The 16614-nt window shown below is 36.8% G+C and overlaps 1 protein-coding gene across 1 annotated transcript; it reads left to right on the top strand.

The window, feature by feature from the left end:
* Nucleotides 1–10637: 10637 nt before the first annotated feature.
* On the top strand, nucleotides 10638–14769 carry FABP7 (fatty acid binding protein 7). The gene is made up of 4 exons (XM_044236846.1): nucleotides 10638–10902; nucleotides 11331–11503; nucleotides 12178–12279; nucleotides 14400–14769. The coding sequence occupies exons 1-4, from the start codon at nucleotides 10830–10832 to the stop codon at nucleotides 14448–14450; spliced, it is 399 nt and encodes a 132-aa protein (XP_044092781.1). The 5' UTR covers nucleotides 10638–10829; the 3' UTR covers nucleotides 14451–14769.
* The last annotated feature ends 1845 nt before the right edge of the window (nucleotides 14770–16614 follow it).

Here is a 16614-nt window from a genome sequence, read left to right as displayed (position 1 = left end):
GTATCCAACAGACCAATCAAGACAAAGAATATTTTCATCATTCTACATTTCATTACTTCCTCAGTCCCCTTTACAATCATAAAATTCCCACTTTGTCCCTAGGAAGTTTCCTTGTGCTATTTTATTTTGTCTCATAATAACACAACCACTTCAGCTGCCTTAAATTAAAATTTGCATGGTATTTTTTCTATCATTTTTAACATATGTGACTTTCTATTTAAAGCAAATGTTCTATACTAGGGGTATATATGCATATATATTCAATTCGGCCATGTTGTTCTTTGTTTGCTATTTGTCCAATCCCATCTGTCTTTTGTTCCTTTTCTTCTGCACCTGCCTTTTAATGGGTTAATTAAAAAAAAAATTTTTTTTGGCATTCAATTTTTATAGCCACTGTTAGCTTTTTTTTTTTTTTTTTTAAAGATTTTATTTATTTATTTGACAGACAGAGATCAAGTAGGCAGAGAGGCAGCCAGAGAGACAGAAGAGGAAGCAGGCTCCCTGGTGAGCAGAGAGCCCAATGCGGGGCTCGATCCCAGGACCCTGGGATCATGACCTGAGCCGAAGGCAGAGGCTTTAAACCACTGAGCCACCCAAGTGCCCCCACTGTTAGCTTTTTAGGTATAATTCTTTTCTTCTTATTTTTGAATGTAAAAATATGACTGAGGAGTAGTTTTACATTAATTTTTTTAAATTAATTTTTTTTTCAGCGTAACAGTATTCATTGTTTTTGCACCACACCCAGTGCTCCAGGCAATCCGTGCCCTCTCTAATACCACCACCTGGTTCCCTGAACCTCCCACCACCCACCCCTTCAAAACCCTCAGATTGATTTTCAGAGTCCATAGTCTCTCATGGTTCACCTCCCCTTCCAATTTCCCTCAACTCATTAATTTTTAAATTGGTCAGTTGAATAGCTGGTTTTTTTAAAGTGGGTTTTTTGAAAACAATAAATATCTTAATTTGTTTTAACATTCTGATTTTATTTAAATAAAGTCACTCTCTTGTTACATTTTTATATTATATATTTTATCTTATTGTATATTTTTTTCTGTCACATATAGTGTTGTTATATATAATATATACATAGTCATATATATTTGTTGTCATATGTAGTCATATGTTGTTTTGTCCAAGATGGATAAGATGAAAACCACAAAATGTAAGAAATGAGAAAATGGAGGTTTTTGAGGGATGAATCTGTAAATGTGGCTTCTTCAATACACTACTTGTTTCAAAATGGATGTGAACAATAAAATGAGTCTTTGCTGAGCATTTTCTTTGATGTTGACTTGGGCCATTTTGTTAGCCATAAATACTTGAAAGATAACAGCCAGTTGAGCATGGATCACCACAACCACCTGAAATGAGTGTTTTTGCATTTTTGAAGGTGATTAGCATATAGTTCCTCATTAAATGAATAATCACATTTTTAAATAAAACTTATTCTGAAACAAAATTTGTGCGATTTCCAGGTTAAAGGTAGCTTCGTTTACTCAGAGAAACTCGAACATAGCTACATAGTTCCTTCTCCCTTCCCCAATTCCATTTGGGTGAGTGGATAAGGCTCAAACAAGGTAAGTGTTAAAATAAATAGGTCCAAGATCTCTTAACCTTACAGGATTTCCATGAAGTTAAATTTGAAAACAGACCAACATAATGTAGAAGTACCAAGGAAGCCTAGGACATTTAAGAAAGAAGGAAGCTGAGTGATGATCTAGAGTAACATCATTTCTAGACTAGGACTCGGATGGTAATGTGGTTAGGCAATTTATCTAAGGAAAAATGTACAGAGAGCCAGTGGAAGAAAACCTGTGGTTTTAAGTCACTAATGTCAAAACAAGAAAATCTTCTCATAATAGGATTTTAATATAGGGCAGCCAAAGATTATTATATTAATTTATTTAAGTACTGAATTTGAATAGATTTAAAAGTGCTAATCCCTGGGTTATGGAGTTTTGTTTCATTGTGTTTTTATTTTAATTATTTGTTCCGTTGAAAGCTGTCTTGAAGAGAGTAAAAGAATTGAGGATACAGAATTAATGTGGAAAGTAAACATTTTCCTGAAAGAAGTATCACACTTTGGATAAGTGGAGATAAAACCTATGGTCTCTAAATAGAAAGACTACAAAATGATTCCATCCTTACTGACGAAATTCACAAATTTTAACTCAGTTCTGATCTGTTAAAATTTTGAAAAGGAATGTTCCAAGAGATGGAAAGATTATACTCTCCCAAAGAATCCCCAAGAATTCTTGAACCGAAGCATTTCTTCAATCTTTTATGACCCGTCACCTCTTTGATAAAAACTGCACGCTGACCCTTGACATGATAAGTCAAAACAATGAGTATTTTATATATGCTTTCTTTAACTGAACACATCCTCCCCTCCCACACCCAAGATCCTTTAGAGAAAGGATGAATGTATGTTTCTTTCCTGTGAGTTGCAAGCCGTTTCCTTAAAGTGCTCATCATTGTTCTAAATTTGGACTCCATGATTTTGAAACAAATTTTAAAGGCAAATCTTGATCTTGTCCCAGAGACAGACAAAATTAGGCTGTCAGGATTGATGTATATCATCAGAATTTACTAATTTGTAAGAGAAGTAAAGTTATGGAGTAAATTGGGTTCTCAAGTCCATTGCCTAATGTAGTCTCTTCCTGCAGCCAAGCAACACAAGAAAATGGTACATAAAGAATGGCTGATTGATTTTTCAAAGAGAACATGTCTTCTACATTCACATAATGAAAACAGATTTGAACCACCGCTGTTTTCAAACACTCTGTGACATTACTCTATATTGATTTGGTATGTAAATGCTATAATGGAAAGACATGTCATGTCTTTCCATTACAACATGTCATGCATCTTTTCAACTCTGAACGACTATTGACTTTTATTTTTTTTGTATATTTACTTATTTGAATTATATTTGATTCAAAAATATTGCTAGAATTAGAGTTTGGGTTCTGTTTTCACTTATTATATCAAATGATGTATTTTGATCTATATACTGATGCCTATATTCTATTCAGCTACAGAAGGTTTTTCTCAATTATGATTTTGGTTATTCCCTTTGTTTTGATGTCTATCTTAATAATATCTTTAATAATTAGGCTACAATTTCATTCTTTTCATATCTAACATTTTCACTTTCACTATTCACAATGTGTCCCTGCATTCTGGAAAGTCTCTTCAAACAGTATCATTCTATTTATTACTGTCTCCTTCGCCGATATAATACCTTCTATTTAGTTACTAATTTCCTTGAGCCTTTGATCACATTCAGCTTATTTTTGAATCTCAGTCTTTTTGTTGTTTTCACTGTTATCCTTTTTATTTCAATCTGTTCTCTTCTTATAGGTTCTTGCCCCTGTCTTTTCTTTTTTTTTTTCTTTAGTATCTTATTTATTTATTAGAGAGAGAGAGAGACAGCGCACGCACTTGTGAGAGAGCCCAAGCAGGGGGAGCAGCAGAGGCAAAGGGAGAAGCAGGCTCCCATTGAGCAGGGAACCTGATGTGGGACTCCATCTCAGGACCCTGGGATCATGACCCGAGCTGAAGGCAGCTACTTCCCTGACTGAGTCACCCAGGCGCCCCGGTTCTTTCTCATATCTTATAGAAGCTACTCTCACCTGTTGATATGCCAGAGATATTTTTCAGACATTTTCTTCTTCTGTTTGTTTTGATAAATAATTTTTCAAGGGTATACTCTCATTCTCTCTTGTCAGGGCAAAGTGACCTCTGCTTTTTTGTAGATATGCCCACAGATTTCATGTGTCATTTGTTTATTATTTTCTGGTTTTCCTCTTTAGATCAAAAGAAACCATCAATTAGATGTGGCATTTGTTACACACAGTGTGAGTAGCTCTTTTCTTTCTTTTTTTCTTTTTTTTTAAAAACTGAACTTGCTACACAGATAGTAACTGATGGACTCCTCCCCTCAGATACAGGAGCTATCTGAACCAGCTCTCTTAGCTAGAGGGTAGGTTTGGTGGGATAAGCTTCCAGGTTTGAAATAAATATGAAATGAATTAGAATATTCTGTCCTCACTGCTTAGTTCTCTGACATTTTGGGGATATTATCTGCAAAAAAAAAAAAGCTACCATATCCATCATTTACTGCTTAAGTGGTTTTAAAGTATTTGCTTGAGATAATAGCACCTTGTATATAGAAACCACATTCTAAGGGAGCATTATGCTAGCTACTTCCAGCCCTTCTCTAATTTCAAGAGGAAGAAGGAAAGTGTAGGAAAGAGGGAACAGAATTATAACAATTTAGAATGTAATGTTCCCATCTGCAATAGCCAAGAAAATATGTCTTGCTAAGTTTCTGGTTGGCAGAGACCTAACATCCCATAGCCAGGAGGCAGATGGTAAAGTAGATCAGAGACTTTCTTGCTTTTTAGGCTTTAAAGGCACACTATATTAGGGCAAAAGGGCATATGACCCACCAGCATACCCATTCATAATAAAAATAATTAGGGAGCCGGGAATTTAAGGGAACATCTCTACTATAAAAAGAGATGATTTATAAAAATCCTGGAAATGACATAGTAAATAGGTGAATATTAGAAGCATTCTTTTAAAAATCAGGAATGAGACAACAACACTTTTACCTTATATCCGACCTTAAGTTGAAGTTCTTAGTACAATATTATGGGGGAAATTATATCAAAGACAAGTATTTAAATTGCATAATTTACATATGCTATCATTAGTTACCTAGGAAAATAATCTATGGGTAATTAAAAATAATAGGATAGTGTAGTGAACAGGCTACAAATCAGATGCTTCCCAAGGTCAGTTATATTTCTATGAAACAGCAGCAAACTGCCAGAAAATATAATTAAGGAGAAGATATTATTGTCAGTAGTCTCAGGGAAACCCAGCTGGATAAGGATAAGTCTATATAATATATGCACAAAAGCCTTAGTGGAAAATGATGAAACATTATTACACAGTATTGAAGATTATATCTATAAATAGATACATCATTTTACATAAATAGGAAGACAATATCATAAAGGTGTCAATGCTTCAAAATTGATAGATGCAACTATAACTTAAAAAAAGCAGATTTTGTATGGATATTAATAGAATTTTAGTATATTTATCTAAATAGGGCTATGATTAGTTAGGATATTTCCCAAAGAAGACTAACGAGTTGGGGAGACTTGTTCTTCCAGATACTGGATTGTTCCAAAGCTATAAAAATTAAGAGGGCTTAGTAATAGCAGAGAGATTACAAAATTTATTAGTAGCTAAATAGGATGCAGAGATCAACACATGTATGGAACATTGAAAATTATGGAGGTGAAGTATATTTTGGGTGTTACTTCTCATGATGTGTAAAAATATGGTCTAGATGGTTAAGCACCCAAATGTTAAAACTTTAAAACTCTTGGTAAAAAATGCAGATAATTATCTTTTGGAACTTGAGTAGGCTGTTTCCTTAAGTAAGACAAAACACATTGACCATAAAATAAAATATTAATAAATTCAACAATATTAAAAGTATGAACTTAAAGGGATGCCTGGGTGGCTCAATTGGTTAAGCCTTTGCCTTTGGTTCAGATCATGATCCTGGGGACCCTGGGATCTAATCTCACATCCTGCAATTTGCTCAGCAGGGAGCCCGCTTCTCCCCCTCCCTCCCCCTCTGTCTGTCACTCCACCGGCTTGTACTCTTTCTGCCAAATAAAATAAAATCCTTAAAAAGTAGGAATTTTGGCTATCAAAAGCTACATTAAAGAAAGTGAGTTACAAATTTGCAAGATGATATTCATCACAACCACACTCTAAAACAATTAGGATCAAGAATATGCAATAAGAAAAACACAAACTACCTACATGATATTGGGCAGAAGATGAACAGATACTTCACAGACAAAGGAACCTTAGACCAATGAACACATGAAGAGATGCTCACCTCATTAGAGATTAGGAAAACACGAATGAAAGCAAAATTGTCATTTTATATGCCTCTGAAGGGCCAACTTTAAAAAACCTGTCAATACTAAGTGTTGGGGAAGATGTGAATCCATTGTGGGTGCCTAAACTGGTGAATCCATTTAGGAAAAGTTTGGCATTATCTTCCAAAATGAAGCTTAATCTATGGCCCTGCAATTCCAATTCAAGCTATGCATGGTTGGCTTACTTTGCTCAAGAACAATGTTAAAATGTATTGATACTCTTTGTTTTCTTAAGAAGAAAAAATTGCCATTAAGGAAGTGCCAGGAGATTCAACTCCAAAGCAACTTTTCTTTCTTTGTTCTTTTTATTTCACTATTAAAAAATAATCTTTAATTCATTTATTATCATTAGTTAATATGTAAAGGAAATAGCCATGAAAGAGGGATGAATCTGTCACAGTATTTCCTTTCTAAAGTTTATGGATGTCTTTGGGTTATAAAAGCCATAGCAAAATCGTAAATTGCTCTAAGGTGTAGGAAAATTGGAAACAGTATCTATTAGTTGAATCATTCTTAGCACAGCACTTCTCTATTCTTTCACTTTCTCTTCTAGTAAAATGCTCAGTAATCAGAGCAAATAACCTATTATTTAAAAGCAAACATTCCTAGGCATAAACTAATACATCTTAAATAGCTAAAAACAGAAAGGTTAAATGTGTCAGTTTAGATAAGTATAAAATCATCAAGTGGCTATTCCTTAAATTTCTACTATAGACGTATATAACAAAATTTTCTTCCGCTTCACACTACATTAATATATAACCAAAAAATTATCTCTAATTTGCTGGGCTTTATGTTTCATATGAGGTATGAAAGAATCAGAGTTACAAAATACATACTTTAAGTTAAAATTAGTGTATCATCAGCTTATATCCTTATGTAGAGAGTGGAAGAAATAAATGAGTATGGGTGAATAATTTCAGCACCATGATCTATAAGGAGCTAAGGTGAATATATACAATTTCAATGATCTTACATTCTTGAACCATGAAAAAGAAATGATTCATTACCTTTTAGAATGATACTTAAACATTCCCTCAGTTTTAGCACATTTTATTAAATGGGACATACAAGAATATTCTGGCATTACAAAATAAAATGGTCTAAGAACTTTCATCATAGAGGACTGTTTGCATAATGGTTTAATTAATCATCTAGATTGAGTAAAAAAGAGAGTTTATGAAAAGGTCATAGATGGGGCTAGCTCTAGGGACTTGGTTCAAAGCTCAATTGATGTCAGAAGGGTTTGACTGTATATGCGTCGCTTTCTATGGGTTGGTTTCATTTCAGGCTTTTCACAGTGGCTTCTGGCATCTTTAGTCATGTCAGCACAACATCAAGTCCAAGTTAGTTCCCATCCCAGGTTTAGGGGATTCCAGACCAACTTCTGCCTGCCACCTCACCAGATCTGTGCTGGTGCTCTGGTCTGCAGAGAACCACAGGCTGACCTGCCTGGAAAGGGGGAGGGGTAGACGTTGAGTAGTAGCTGGGATGCTGGTCAGGCTGTGGGCATTGTTGGATCCATAACTATTATTGTTCAGACACAAAGGCATGCAGCCTCTCTTTGAGTGCTTACTCTGAGTCCTTCAAATGTTAGGAGCAGGCCAGGTATAGACACTGTTAGAAATTTTGTTCTTTAATGGGAGGACAGGAGGAAGTCACATGAAGAAGTTTAGGTAGGGAGGAACAACGTAAGATTTAGATGTTTAAAAAATGGCTTAACTGACCAAAAAGAAAAAAAAAATCTTGCCATTTGCAATGACATGGATGGAACTAGAGGGTATTATGCTGAATGAGATAAGTCAGTCAGAGAAAGACAATTATCATATGATTTCCCTGATATGAGGAATTTGAGAAACAAGACAGAGGATCATAGGGAAAGGGAGGGAAAAATGAAACAAGATGAAACCAGAGAAGGAGATAAACCATAAGAGACTCTTAATTTTAGGAAACAAACTGAGGGTTCCTGGGGGATGGGGAGGGGATAGGAAGGTGGGTTATGGACACTGGGGAGGGTAGGTGCTATGGTGAGTGCTGTGAATTGTGTAAGACTGGTGACAGACCTGTACCCCTGAAACAAATAATACATTATATGTTAATTAAAAAATAAAAATAAAAATGGCTTAACTGCTATAATCAACATGAGATCAACTGCATATGTTTAATGTACATACCTGGTAAATTTTGACACACCAATGAAACCATTAATACAATAAAAAAATGAGAAAAATGAAGAAATAAATGACTTTTATCTAGAATATTTAGAGAATTCTGTAATACACTAGCAGTAAGACAAACAATCCAATTAAAAATGGACAAAAGTTTTGAATAGTCGCGTCACCAGTAAAGATATACAAATAGCAGAGAAGCACAGGAAAAGAGTCTTAACACCATTTGTCACTAGAAAGATGCAGATTTGTATTTTAAAATGTCACGCAGGCTCCAGTGTGGGGAAAGAATTGGAGATCAGGCATGGCTGAAGGAAGAACAGTTGAGAGGCTGTTGCCATAGTGACGTAGGAAAGATGCTAGGGTTTGAAGCCAAGAAAGAATTCCTGAGACATCTTTGGTGCAAAAAAGCGGTTTTATTAAAGCACAGGGACAGGACCTGTAGGCAGAAAGAGCTGCACTGGGGCTGTGAGGAGTGGCCCATTATATACTTTCAAGTTGGGAGAGGGTTAGGGAATTTCAGAGACCTCCGTTAAATACTCTATTTAGAACTCTTGAGGTATTTTGCTCTTTGGGGGGCACCCTGAATCAGACAAGTAAAGCCGAAGCTCCTCTGATTCCTGCCCTTCTTCCAATTCCTGGTATTTAGGAAACAAGGTCTCCAGGATCCTGAAAGGGCTAGCTATTTTTAGGAAAAGGTCATTTATCACTGTTTAGTAAAAACTCAGTCATGAGACTCTTGAGATGTATGTCGGCGGGTCATATGCTTAGAGGGTGGTTGCCAACATGTATCATGGGGGTGTAAAGATAAAGAAAGTTTCCAGAGGAATTTTTATGTTCAAGTAGACTTACAAGATCCTGGGGTTCAGGCTAAGATTGCCTCTTGCCCTAAGCAAGGTATTGACATCGAGACAGCTGAGCTCCTAGAGGAATGTCACTCTGCCTGTTTCAAAGACTTTTCAATGGGCTGTAAGTAATAAGGAGATTTAATAATTTTTCTTCTGCTTTTGTTTCCCACATCAATAAGATTAATAAAAGGCAGTGGCTGCTTGAATTAAGATGGTGATTGTAGAGAGAGGGGGTGGATGACAATCGGACAAATATTCAGGAAGCAAAATAGATAGGCCTTGACACTGATTTTGATTTTAGAGAATAAATTTTTAGAATGATTCCAGGTTTTCTGGCTTGCGGGGTGGGGGGTGGGGACTGATGGTGCCGTTCACAAACATGGTGAAAACTGGAGAAAGATTAAATTATTGTAAAAGAGCATTTTTGAGACATCAGAGTAGACTCTCGGAATTGGCAGGTGAACAAGACATGTTCTGAGCCTTGTGTCTCATATGTGGTGTGGGCAGAAGCTGAGGGCAGCGGGCTGAGGCTTAAGTGCTAAGAGATAGAGGACAGCAGGAATTGCAAAATCAGATTCCCCTGTTTGGTCCCCAGGAAAGCCAGGGAACCTATTTTTCATCGGTGGTGTACACTAAGTAAAGCAGGAAGAACCTCTGGGGAAAGGGAGTTTCAGAGACCTCCATTAAATACTCCACTTAGAACTCTTGAGGTATTTTGCTGCTTGGGGGGTACCCTGAATCAGAACAAGTAAAGCCAAGGGTCCTCTGATTCCCGCCGTTCCTCCAGTTCCTGTCCTATCCCCATTGTTAACCCCTAACTTATATACAGATGGTATTTACGTCGATGTGGCCTCAGGAAACCAAAAGGTCCTACAGTGCAGGTCATTCAAAATCTTATTAAATGATCTTACGTTCGGTTTTTCCACATAGATTCTATAATCTGTTGAAGGCGAGAAGAAAGAACATTCTTTTATTTTGTACCTCATTAGTGAGTCCTAACCATACTCTAACTTAGGTCCCTTTCCATTTCAGTCTGGCTTTCAGATTCTTAGAAAGGACAATGGATCTTTAAATTCACTCAGTTTGTGTTGCGAAGAGGCCAAAATTAGTTAGAGTCCCATTGATACCCAGTGGGAGTAGCCTTCTAGTTGTACAATCTAGGGAAGGCATTCACAGCTCCTCTCCCTCTTCTTGTCCTAGTTTGGCATATTCTAGCTTGTGTTTTGCTCTCCCTGTAAATATGAGAGAAAATAAAAGACACTATTCAGCCTCTTTTGTCTGAAAATTCTGGCATTTCAGTGGTTTTCTTTAAAGGGGGTCCTCATTTGTAACCAGCTTTGCCATTAACGGAAATCAATCTGAATGTCCTATTGTGCATCTTTTTCTTCCCGCACAGTCTGAAATTGCCTTTGCCAAGTTTTCGAGCTGAACCTGAAAGACCCTCTCTCATTTCCCCCATCCCCTGCCTCCAGCCCCATTGAAGCCTTGCAGGGCTTTCTCAGCAGAAGGGCTGCAGGGTGAGGATAGAGAGGCATTCGCCCTACTCCGCTAACCCAGTGGCCTGAGCCAATCACAAAGCGGATTGGAACCTCACTTGAGCCCCCCTTCCCCCACATCCCCTGCCCAGCAAGAGCCTCCTGGAAAGGGGGACACTGGAAGGGTGTGTTTGCAATTCAAATCCTTGGCTTTCTGCCTGCCTCTTTTCCCCATAAGAAGGCAGGAGCTGCAGTGAGGTGCGAAGGGGTCTTCTGAGTTGCAGTGGCAGTAAGATCCAGAGATCCCCGCTCCTGTCTGCTTCTGTCTCTTACCTGTTTCCAAAGCTAACGGAAAGGGCAAGGATGGTGGAGGCTTTCTGTGCTACCTGGAAGCTGACGGACAGCCAGAACTTTGATGAGTACATGAAGGCTCTAGGTAGGTGCTCTTCTTCTCTTAACGTGTGGCTTCAGTAGTGCCCGTTCCTTTCCTTACCCATGAGACTGGCAAGGGACAAAGACAGACTGTGTTGTCATAATCCAAAGCTAGACTATGCATTTCCCACAGAAGGGATTTTTTAATGCAGCATGTCTCTGCTTTCTTGTCTGGGGCTAAAATAACAGTGCATTTGATAGTCCGTGGAGGATGTGAAGCTTCCGTGCTTTTTTGTTTTCTCTTCAGCATCCACTTATCATTTGTGCATCCAATTAAGCGTCTGCCTATGATGATAGCTCAGTAGTTGCATTGGCTGATTAATGGGCTAATGAAACTTACACTTGAGGGCCTGGATTCCACGATGGGAAAGAGATTCTTGTGATGTGAGTTATCTTGGAAGTTGCAACTAACTGTATCCCTTCTTTCTTTAGGTGTGGGCTTTGCCACTAGGCAGGTGGGAAATGTGACTAAACCAACAGTGATCATCAGTCAGGAGGCAGACAAAGTGGTGATCAGGACTCAAAGCACATTCAAGAACACAGAGATTAGTTTCCATCTGGGAGAAGAGTTTGACGAAACCACTGCAGATGACAGAAACTGTAAGGTAAGGAGCGGCTCCTTCTCTGGAGTGGGGGTGGGGAGCAGGGAGTAAAGGAGAAATTCCTTCCTACTGGCTCTCCTTTTGAGATGTTGGGAAGAAGAGAATGCTCTCGGTATTTCAATTCAGAGAGGACACCAGGGTTAATTTTGCATCCTAGTGCACATATGTTATGTTCTGAACGGTGGGTGCTGGCTATAGCTCAAATCTCAAATCTACGTGGGAACTGTGGGTACTGGCGGAAACTCAAATCTCATGTCCATTTCTCACTATGCATTTTTCTTTTCATCTCTGAAATTCAAAAAGCAACAGTGTTCATTTAAAACAAAGGTTGCATTTTGCTTAATCTCTCTGATTGCCTCAGTTTGACTAAACAGTTTGTCTCATCTTAAAGCTGTGTTTAAAAGAGTAGAATGACAGGTCTGAGACTACTTGTTCAGGATTTTCATTTCTGATAGATGAAGGGTTTGCATTTAGATGTACACATTTCAATCAAAGTATGAGTTATTAGTTTACATAGTGACTCTAGAGGCAACAGAGGATATGATACTAATATGGTAATTAGTTGCTTTTCATTTATTCAATTATTTATCTCCTTCAAAAAACCACTTCATTTGATTCTCCTATCTGAAATCTAATCTGTACCTTTTGCTATGTTCCACACTTTTTGTCGGTCTCAGTCTGTTGTTAGCCTGGATGGGGACAAACTTGTTCACGTACAGAAATGGGATGGCAAAGAAACAAATTTTGTTAGAGAAATTAAGGACGGCAAAATGGTTATGGTGAGTAATCACGAGTCTCCCTTTGTTCCTTCTAGCTTGGCACTGCCTGCCCCTGCTCCCCATTTCTTTCTCCCTCCTTCCCTTCTTTAATAACATTAAGTCTCCAGCAAGATTCTTTTACCATGGGTAAAATAGAGGAAATGGAAATGTCCTAGCTAAGCATATCTTCAGCTCTGCTTCTTTAATTATAGAAAAAAAAAAGAAAAATTCTATGCGGTATACTTTTAAAAAGTTGCCATTGATTTAGCTAAAACTGTGTCAAAAGAATGCATAGGATTACTGTGAATGTCTAAACCTCAAATGAAATCTAAATATAAAACCATTCTTGGGGACATCTGTGTGGCTCAGTCCGTTAAGCGTCTGACTCTTGGTTACAGTTCAGACCATTATTTCAGGGTTGTGAGATCAAGGCCCATATAGGGCTCTGTGCCCAGCACTGAGTCTGCTAGAGATTCCCTCCCTCTCCCTCTGCTCCTTCCCCTATCTCCCCCACCCTGCTCATGCTCTCTCCCTCTCTCTTTCTCTCTCTCTCTAAAATAAATAGATAAATAAAATCTTTTAAAAATATTCATGGAAATATATAAAAGGAATGATATTACTATAAGAGTATCAAGTTTGCTGAATATCAGAGAAATTACTTTATAGTTACTGCAATAAATAAGAGGTCTTTAACCCTTTTATATTTTAGTTTATAGAAGTTCCTTATGTTCAGTGCAAATAATTTAGGATAAAACAGAAAAGTGTAGTTTCTCTTTAGAGGGGATCATTTTGATGTTACTTCCTTCCTGTCTTTCTTTCAAGGCATGGGTGCCTTGTAAACGTGCCTGTTCAATATTGGTAGTCATGTAAAAACCTGTAAGATGTAAAGTAAAGTAAAATAAAATAAAATAAAATAAAATAAAACTTCTCTAATGATGGAGTAGCATCACAAACTGGGGAAAATGTTATGCCTTAATCTAACATCCAGGAACTTTGTTGTGAACTGAGTAATGGTATCTTGATAACATTGAAATAATAAATATATAATTTGAGGGTTTTTTTTGGGGGGGTGGGTATTGCTGTATATATTCCTTCTAGGATAGTAGACAAAAGGGCTTTTTGTTTTGTTTTGTTTTTGCGATTTAAGGAAATTAACTTGTTTTTTCTTTCTCCTTAACTGCTGCAATCAGGGCTCTTCTAGATTAAGACACAGGGTTACATTATTCGTAACTTCTTTTCATGGGTGGAAGTGAGATGGAGAACAGATTGGTTTTCCTTTTATGTGAATGAATATTTGCCCACTTATTTCTGCACGGATCGTCAAAAGGAAGGACTTATTTACAAAAGATCCAATCTGAGATTCTCCTTTATGCTTTTATCTCCATTCCCCCCGAATACAGGACAGTGGATAGCTCAGTTTTGGCATGAATGACTGATCAAGCAAGAGTTATTTAAAAAAAGATGAAAGCAATGGATGACAAGGGCACGCTATATTCTTGAAAGTCATGTCAACACATGAAAATAATGAACCTAAAAAACAAACAAACAAACAAACAAAAAATCCCTAGGTTTTGTAAAGAGGTTTTAGAGCAATTCTTCCAGTTAATTTGATGTAAAAGTCCATGTTCCATATCATACCCACTTAGCCATGTAGGTCCACATGGGCTACAATATGATGACCAAAGCAATGAGAACATTTGTACCTTTACTTTTTCCTGACAACGTTGAAAAAAGTCATTCCAAATACCATTTGCCCAAATGATTTGTATTTTCCAAAAATTCCTCAAAATTTATGTTTTATGAAAACCTACTATAAATTCCATTCACTTTCAAAGCAGATAGCTATTTTGCTTCAAGTACCCTCATAATTTAAGGCAAAAGGAATTATTTTGACCTAAATCTACATAGTTAATCTCAGTGTTTCAGTTCATTTTCCTTTTAGAGACATGAACTATGTATATGTGTTATTCACTCCATAAGTAAATAAGAAATTTATTTAAGAAATAAAAAGCTTATGCAGCACTTAATGTTTGTAAATGACATTCTTTTGCATAACACATAATTTATATATATGATAATCTTCAGGAATTTCAGCTACCGATATCTTGTATAAAGATTTGATTATCTTTTCCATCTTTCAGACTCTGACTTTTGGTGATGTGGTTGCTGTTCGCCACTATGAGAAGGCATAGAAAGTTTCCCGACACGAGGTTGGAAAAGCTCTACAATTTTTCTGTTTACTCAAGACTCAGTGTTATCCTGCTATTACTGCATGGGTGAACACTAATTAGAAGGTTATCTTTGATGTGGAGGTAGAAAACGGTGCTTTAAAAACTTGTTTTTAAAACTTTTTACTGCAACTAGCCCAACTTTGATCTGCAAGTTCAACATGTTTTAGAATTCACATTAAAAATTTTAAGACACATTTTTAAAATAAAGAAGTGAATTTGTTTTACAATTTCTACTGGAATGCAAATCAAATTGGAATAAAAATCTTCCACTCGTGAGAAATTTTGTCGTTGTTTTTAGTATCATTAATCTGATGGGGAATTAGACATTAGGAGGTTTTAGACAAAATAGCCTTTCTTACTGTGTAAGGTAAAACTGGAAAAGTTAGCACTTTGTTTAAAATACTAATTAAAAAGAAATAAGCAGAAGCCTGGGGAAAAGTGGAAATGCCACAGTTTTGGTTGAGACTGCCATATAGAATTTGTGACAACTAAATTCTTTTGGCCAGAACCCAAGGGAGCCTTGTGATGGTGGGTTGGGCCGCTATTAGAAATAGGTTGTCTGATGAAGCAAAATGACATACATGAAAATATCTTAGTTAAAGGTAAATATAGTCAAAATATCACATAAATAAAATGTCAGATAACTCATTTTTTCTTGAAAGGTAAATAGGGAAAGAGTGAATTTTATCCTGGATTATAAAGATGTGTCTAAAGAGAAGTACATTGAGCTCAATTAAGTCAGTAAGAGTGCTAAAATAGAGTGTGGGTTAAAGCATTCAAATTCCCTTTCTGGCCGGTGTTTGCGGGAGTTGTCAGAACTGAGTGGAACAAGGGAAAGTAAATATCTATTTGTAACTGTCTAAGGTTTGCCTTTGCAAGTAGAAACAATCAAATTTTATTTTGTATTTCATCATTTATAAAATGCTTTTTAGCCATTTCCCCATACCAACAATGTGAAGCCGGTAAGGCAGATATTATTACTTTTAGTTTACTGAAGAGGAAATTGAAGTTTAGGTTTACATGTCCACGTTCTCATGATTAATGATTAATACTGAGAACTATAAACCTTGTGATTTTCCCCCTTCATTTCTTCTCAAAAATTGACATTTCAGTATAACATCTCTTCTGGGGTTTAAAAAAAAAAAAAAAAAAAAAAGGCAGCAAGACTTTAGTTCTCCAATCCTTCAGAAAAGAAATCTTTTCTCTGTTAGTCTCTGGGAGGAAAATAGGGTAAATATTTTTTTTTCATGAAAAAAATGCAATATTCATTCAACCAGCCAGCTGATTTCAGTAAATTTCTATAAATTAATTCAGGATCCAATTAATTTACAGATATAAGCATGAGGAAACTTAATTTAACTTACAAAATTCACTATAATAATCCTATTATCTGACTATTGGATTACCTTAATTACTATAATGAAGAGAAGAAAAAAACTACATTGCAACTATAGGATTTAACATTTGAATACAATTATTACCAAATGCCAAGATAAGATTGCCTGGCTAAGATGACCATTCCTAAAACTACAGAGTCTACCCACACCCCCTTTTTTTCAGTAGGATCCAGATCCAGAGTGGAGCCCAATGCAGGGTTTGAACCCACAATCCTGAGATGAAGGGCTAGATGCTAAACCAACTGATCTACCCAGCACCCCATACCTTTGTCTTTAGGAGCATGAAACAGAACACTGAGAAAAGGTTTGCTCGGAATTGTTCAGACAACCTTCATGTTTGCTTCTGTTGAAGGACTGATTTCACTTGGTGATTACAGCCTAAGCTCCAATAGAAGCATGGATTCTGGCCTCTCTATCCTTAAAGATACAAGGCCTAGGATGGGGATTCGGCCACTTGGGCTTATTATAATTAGGCAAAATAACATTCTGCTGGTGTTTATTTCCATAACAACGGGTTTCACAGAGTGAAGAATGGGAAGGGTTTTGGGTGGCCTAAATGAGAACAAAATTACAATTACAATGACAAAGAACAAGGGTGACAGTTGTGGACCAAATGTTTTTTTCTGGGAAGTTAATTAACAAGTGCTTTTGCATCCCAAATGTTTACACAGGTGGTTGCACATCATATTTCTTCAAGCAGTATTCTAGCTCCTACAGTAATCTGCCAG

The sequence above is a fragment of the Neovison vison genome, chromosome 1, assembly GCF_020171115.1.
Source record: "Neovison vison isolate M4711 chromosome 1, ASM_NN_V1, whole genome shotgun sequence".
NCBI classification, from domain to species: Eukaryota; Metazoa; Chordata; class Mammalia; order Carnivora; family Mustelidae; genus Neogale; species Neogale vison.
The sequence above is the reverse complement of the archived record's forward strand: the minus strand, read 5'-3'. Positions and strand labels throughout refer to the sequence as shown.

Coding starts and splice junctions, on each gene's coding strand:
- FABP7 (XM_044236846.1), top strand. CDS start 10,830: ATGGTGGAGGCTTTCTGTGCTACCTGGAAGCTGACGGACAGCCAGAAC. Junction 10,903..11,330: donor TGAGTACATGAAGGCTCTAG/GTAGGTGCTCTT, acceptor TTCTTTCTTTAG/GTGTGGGCTTTGCCACTAGG. Junction 12,280..14,399: donor AGGACGGCAAAATGGTTATG/GTGAGTAATCAC, acceptor TCCATCTTTCAG/ACTCTGACTTTTGGTGATGT.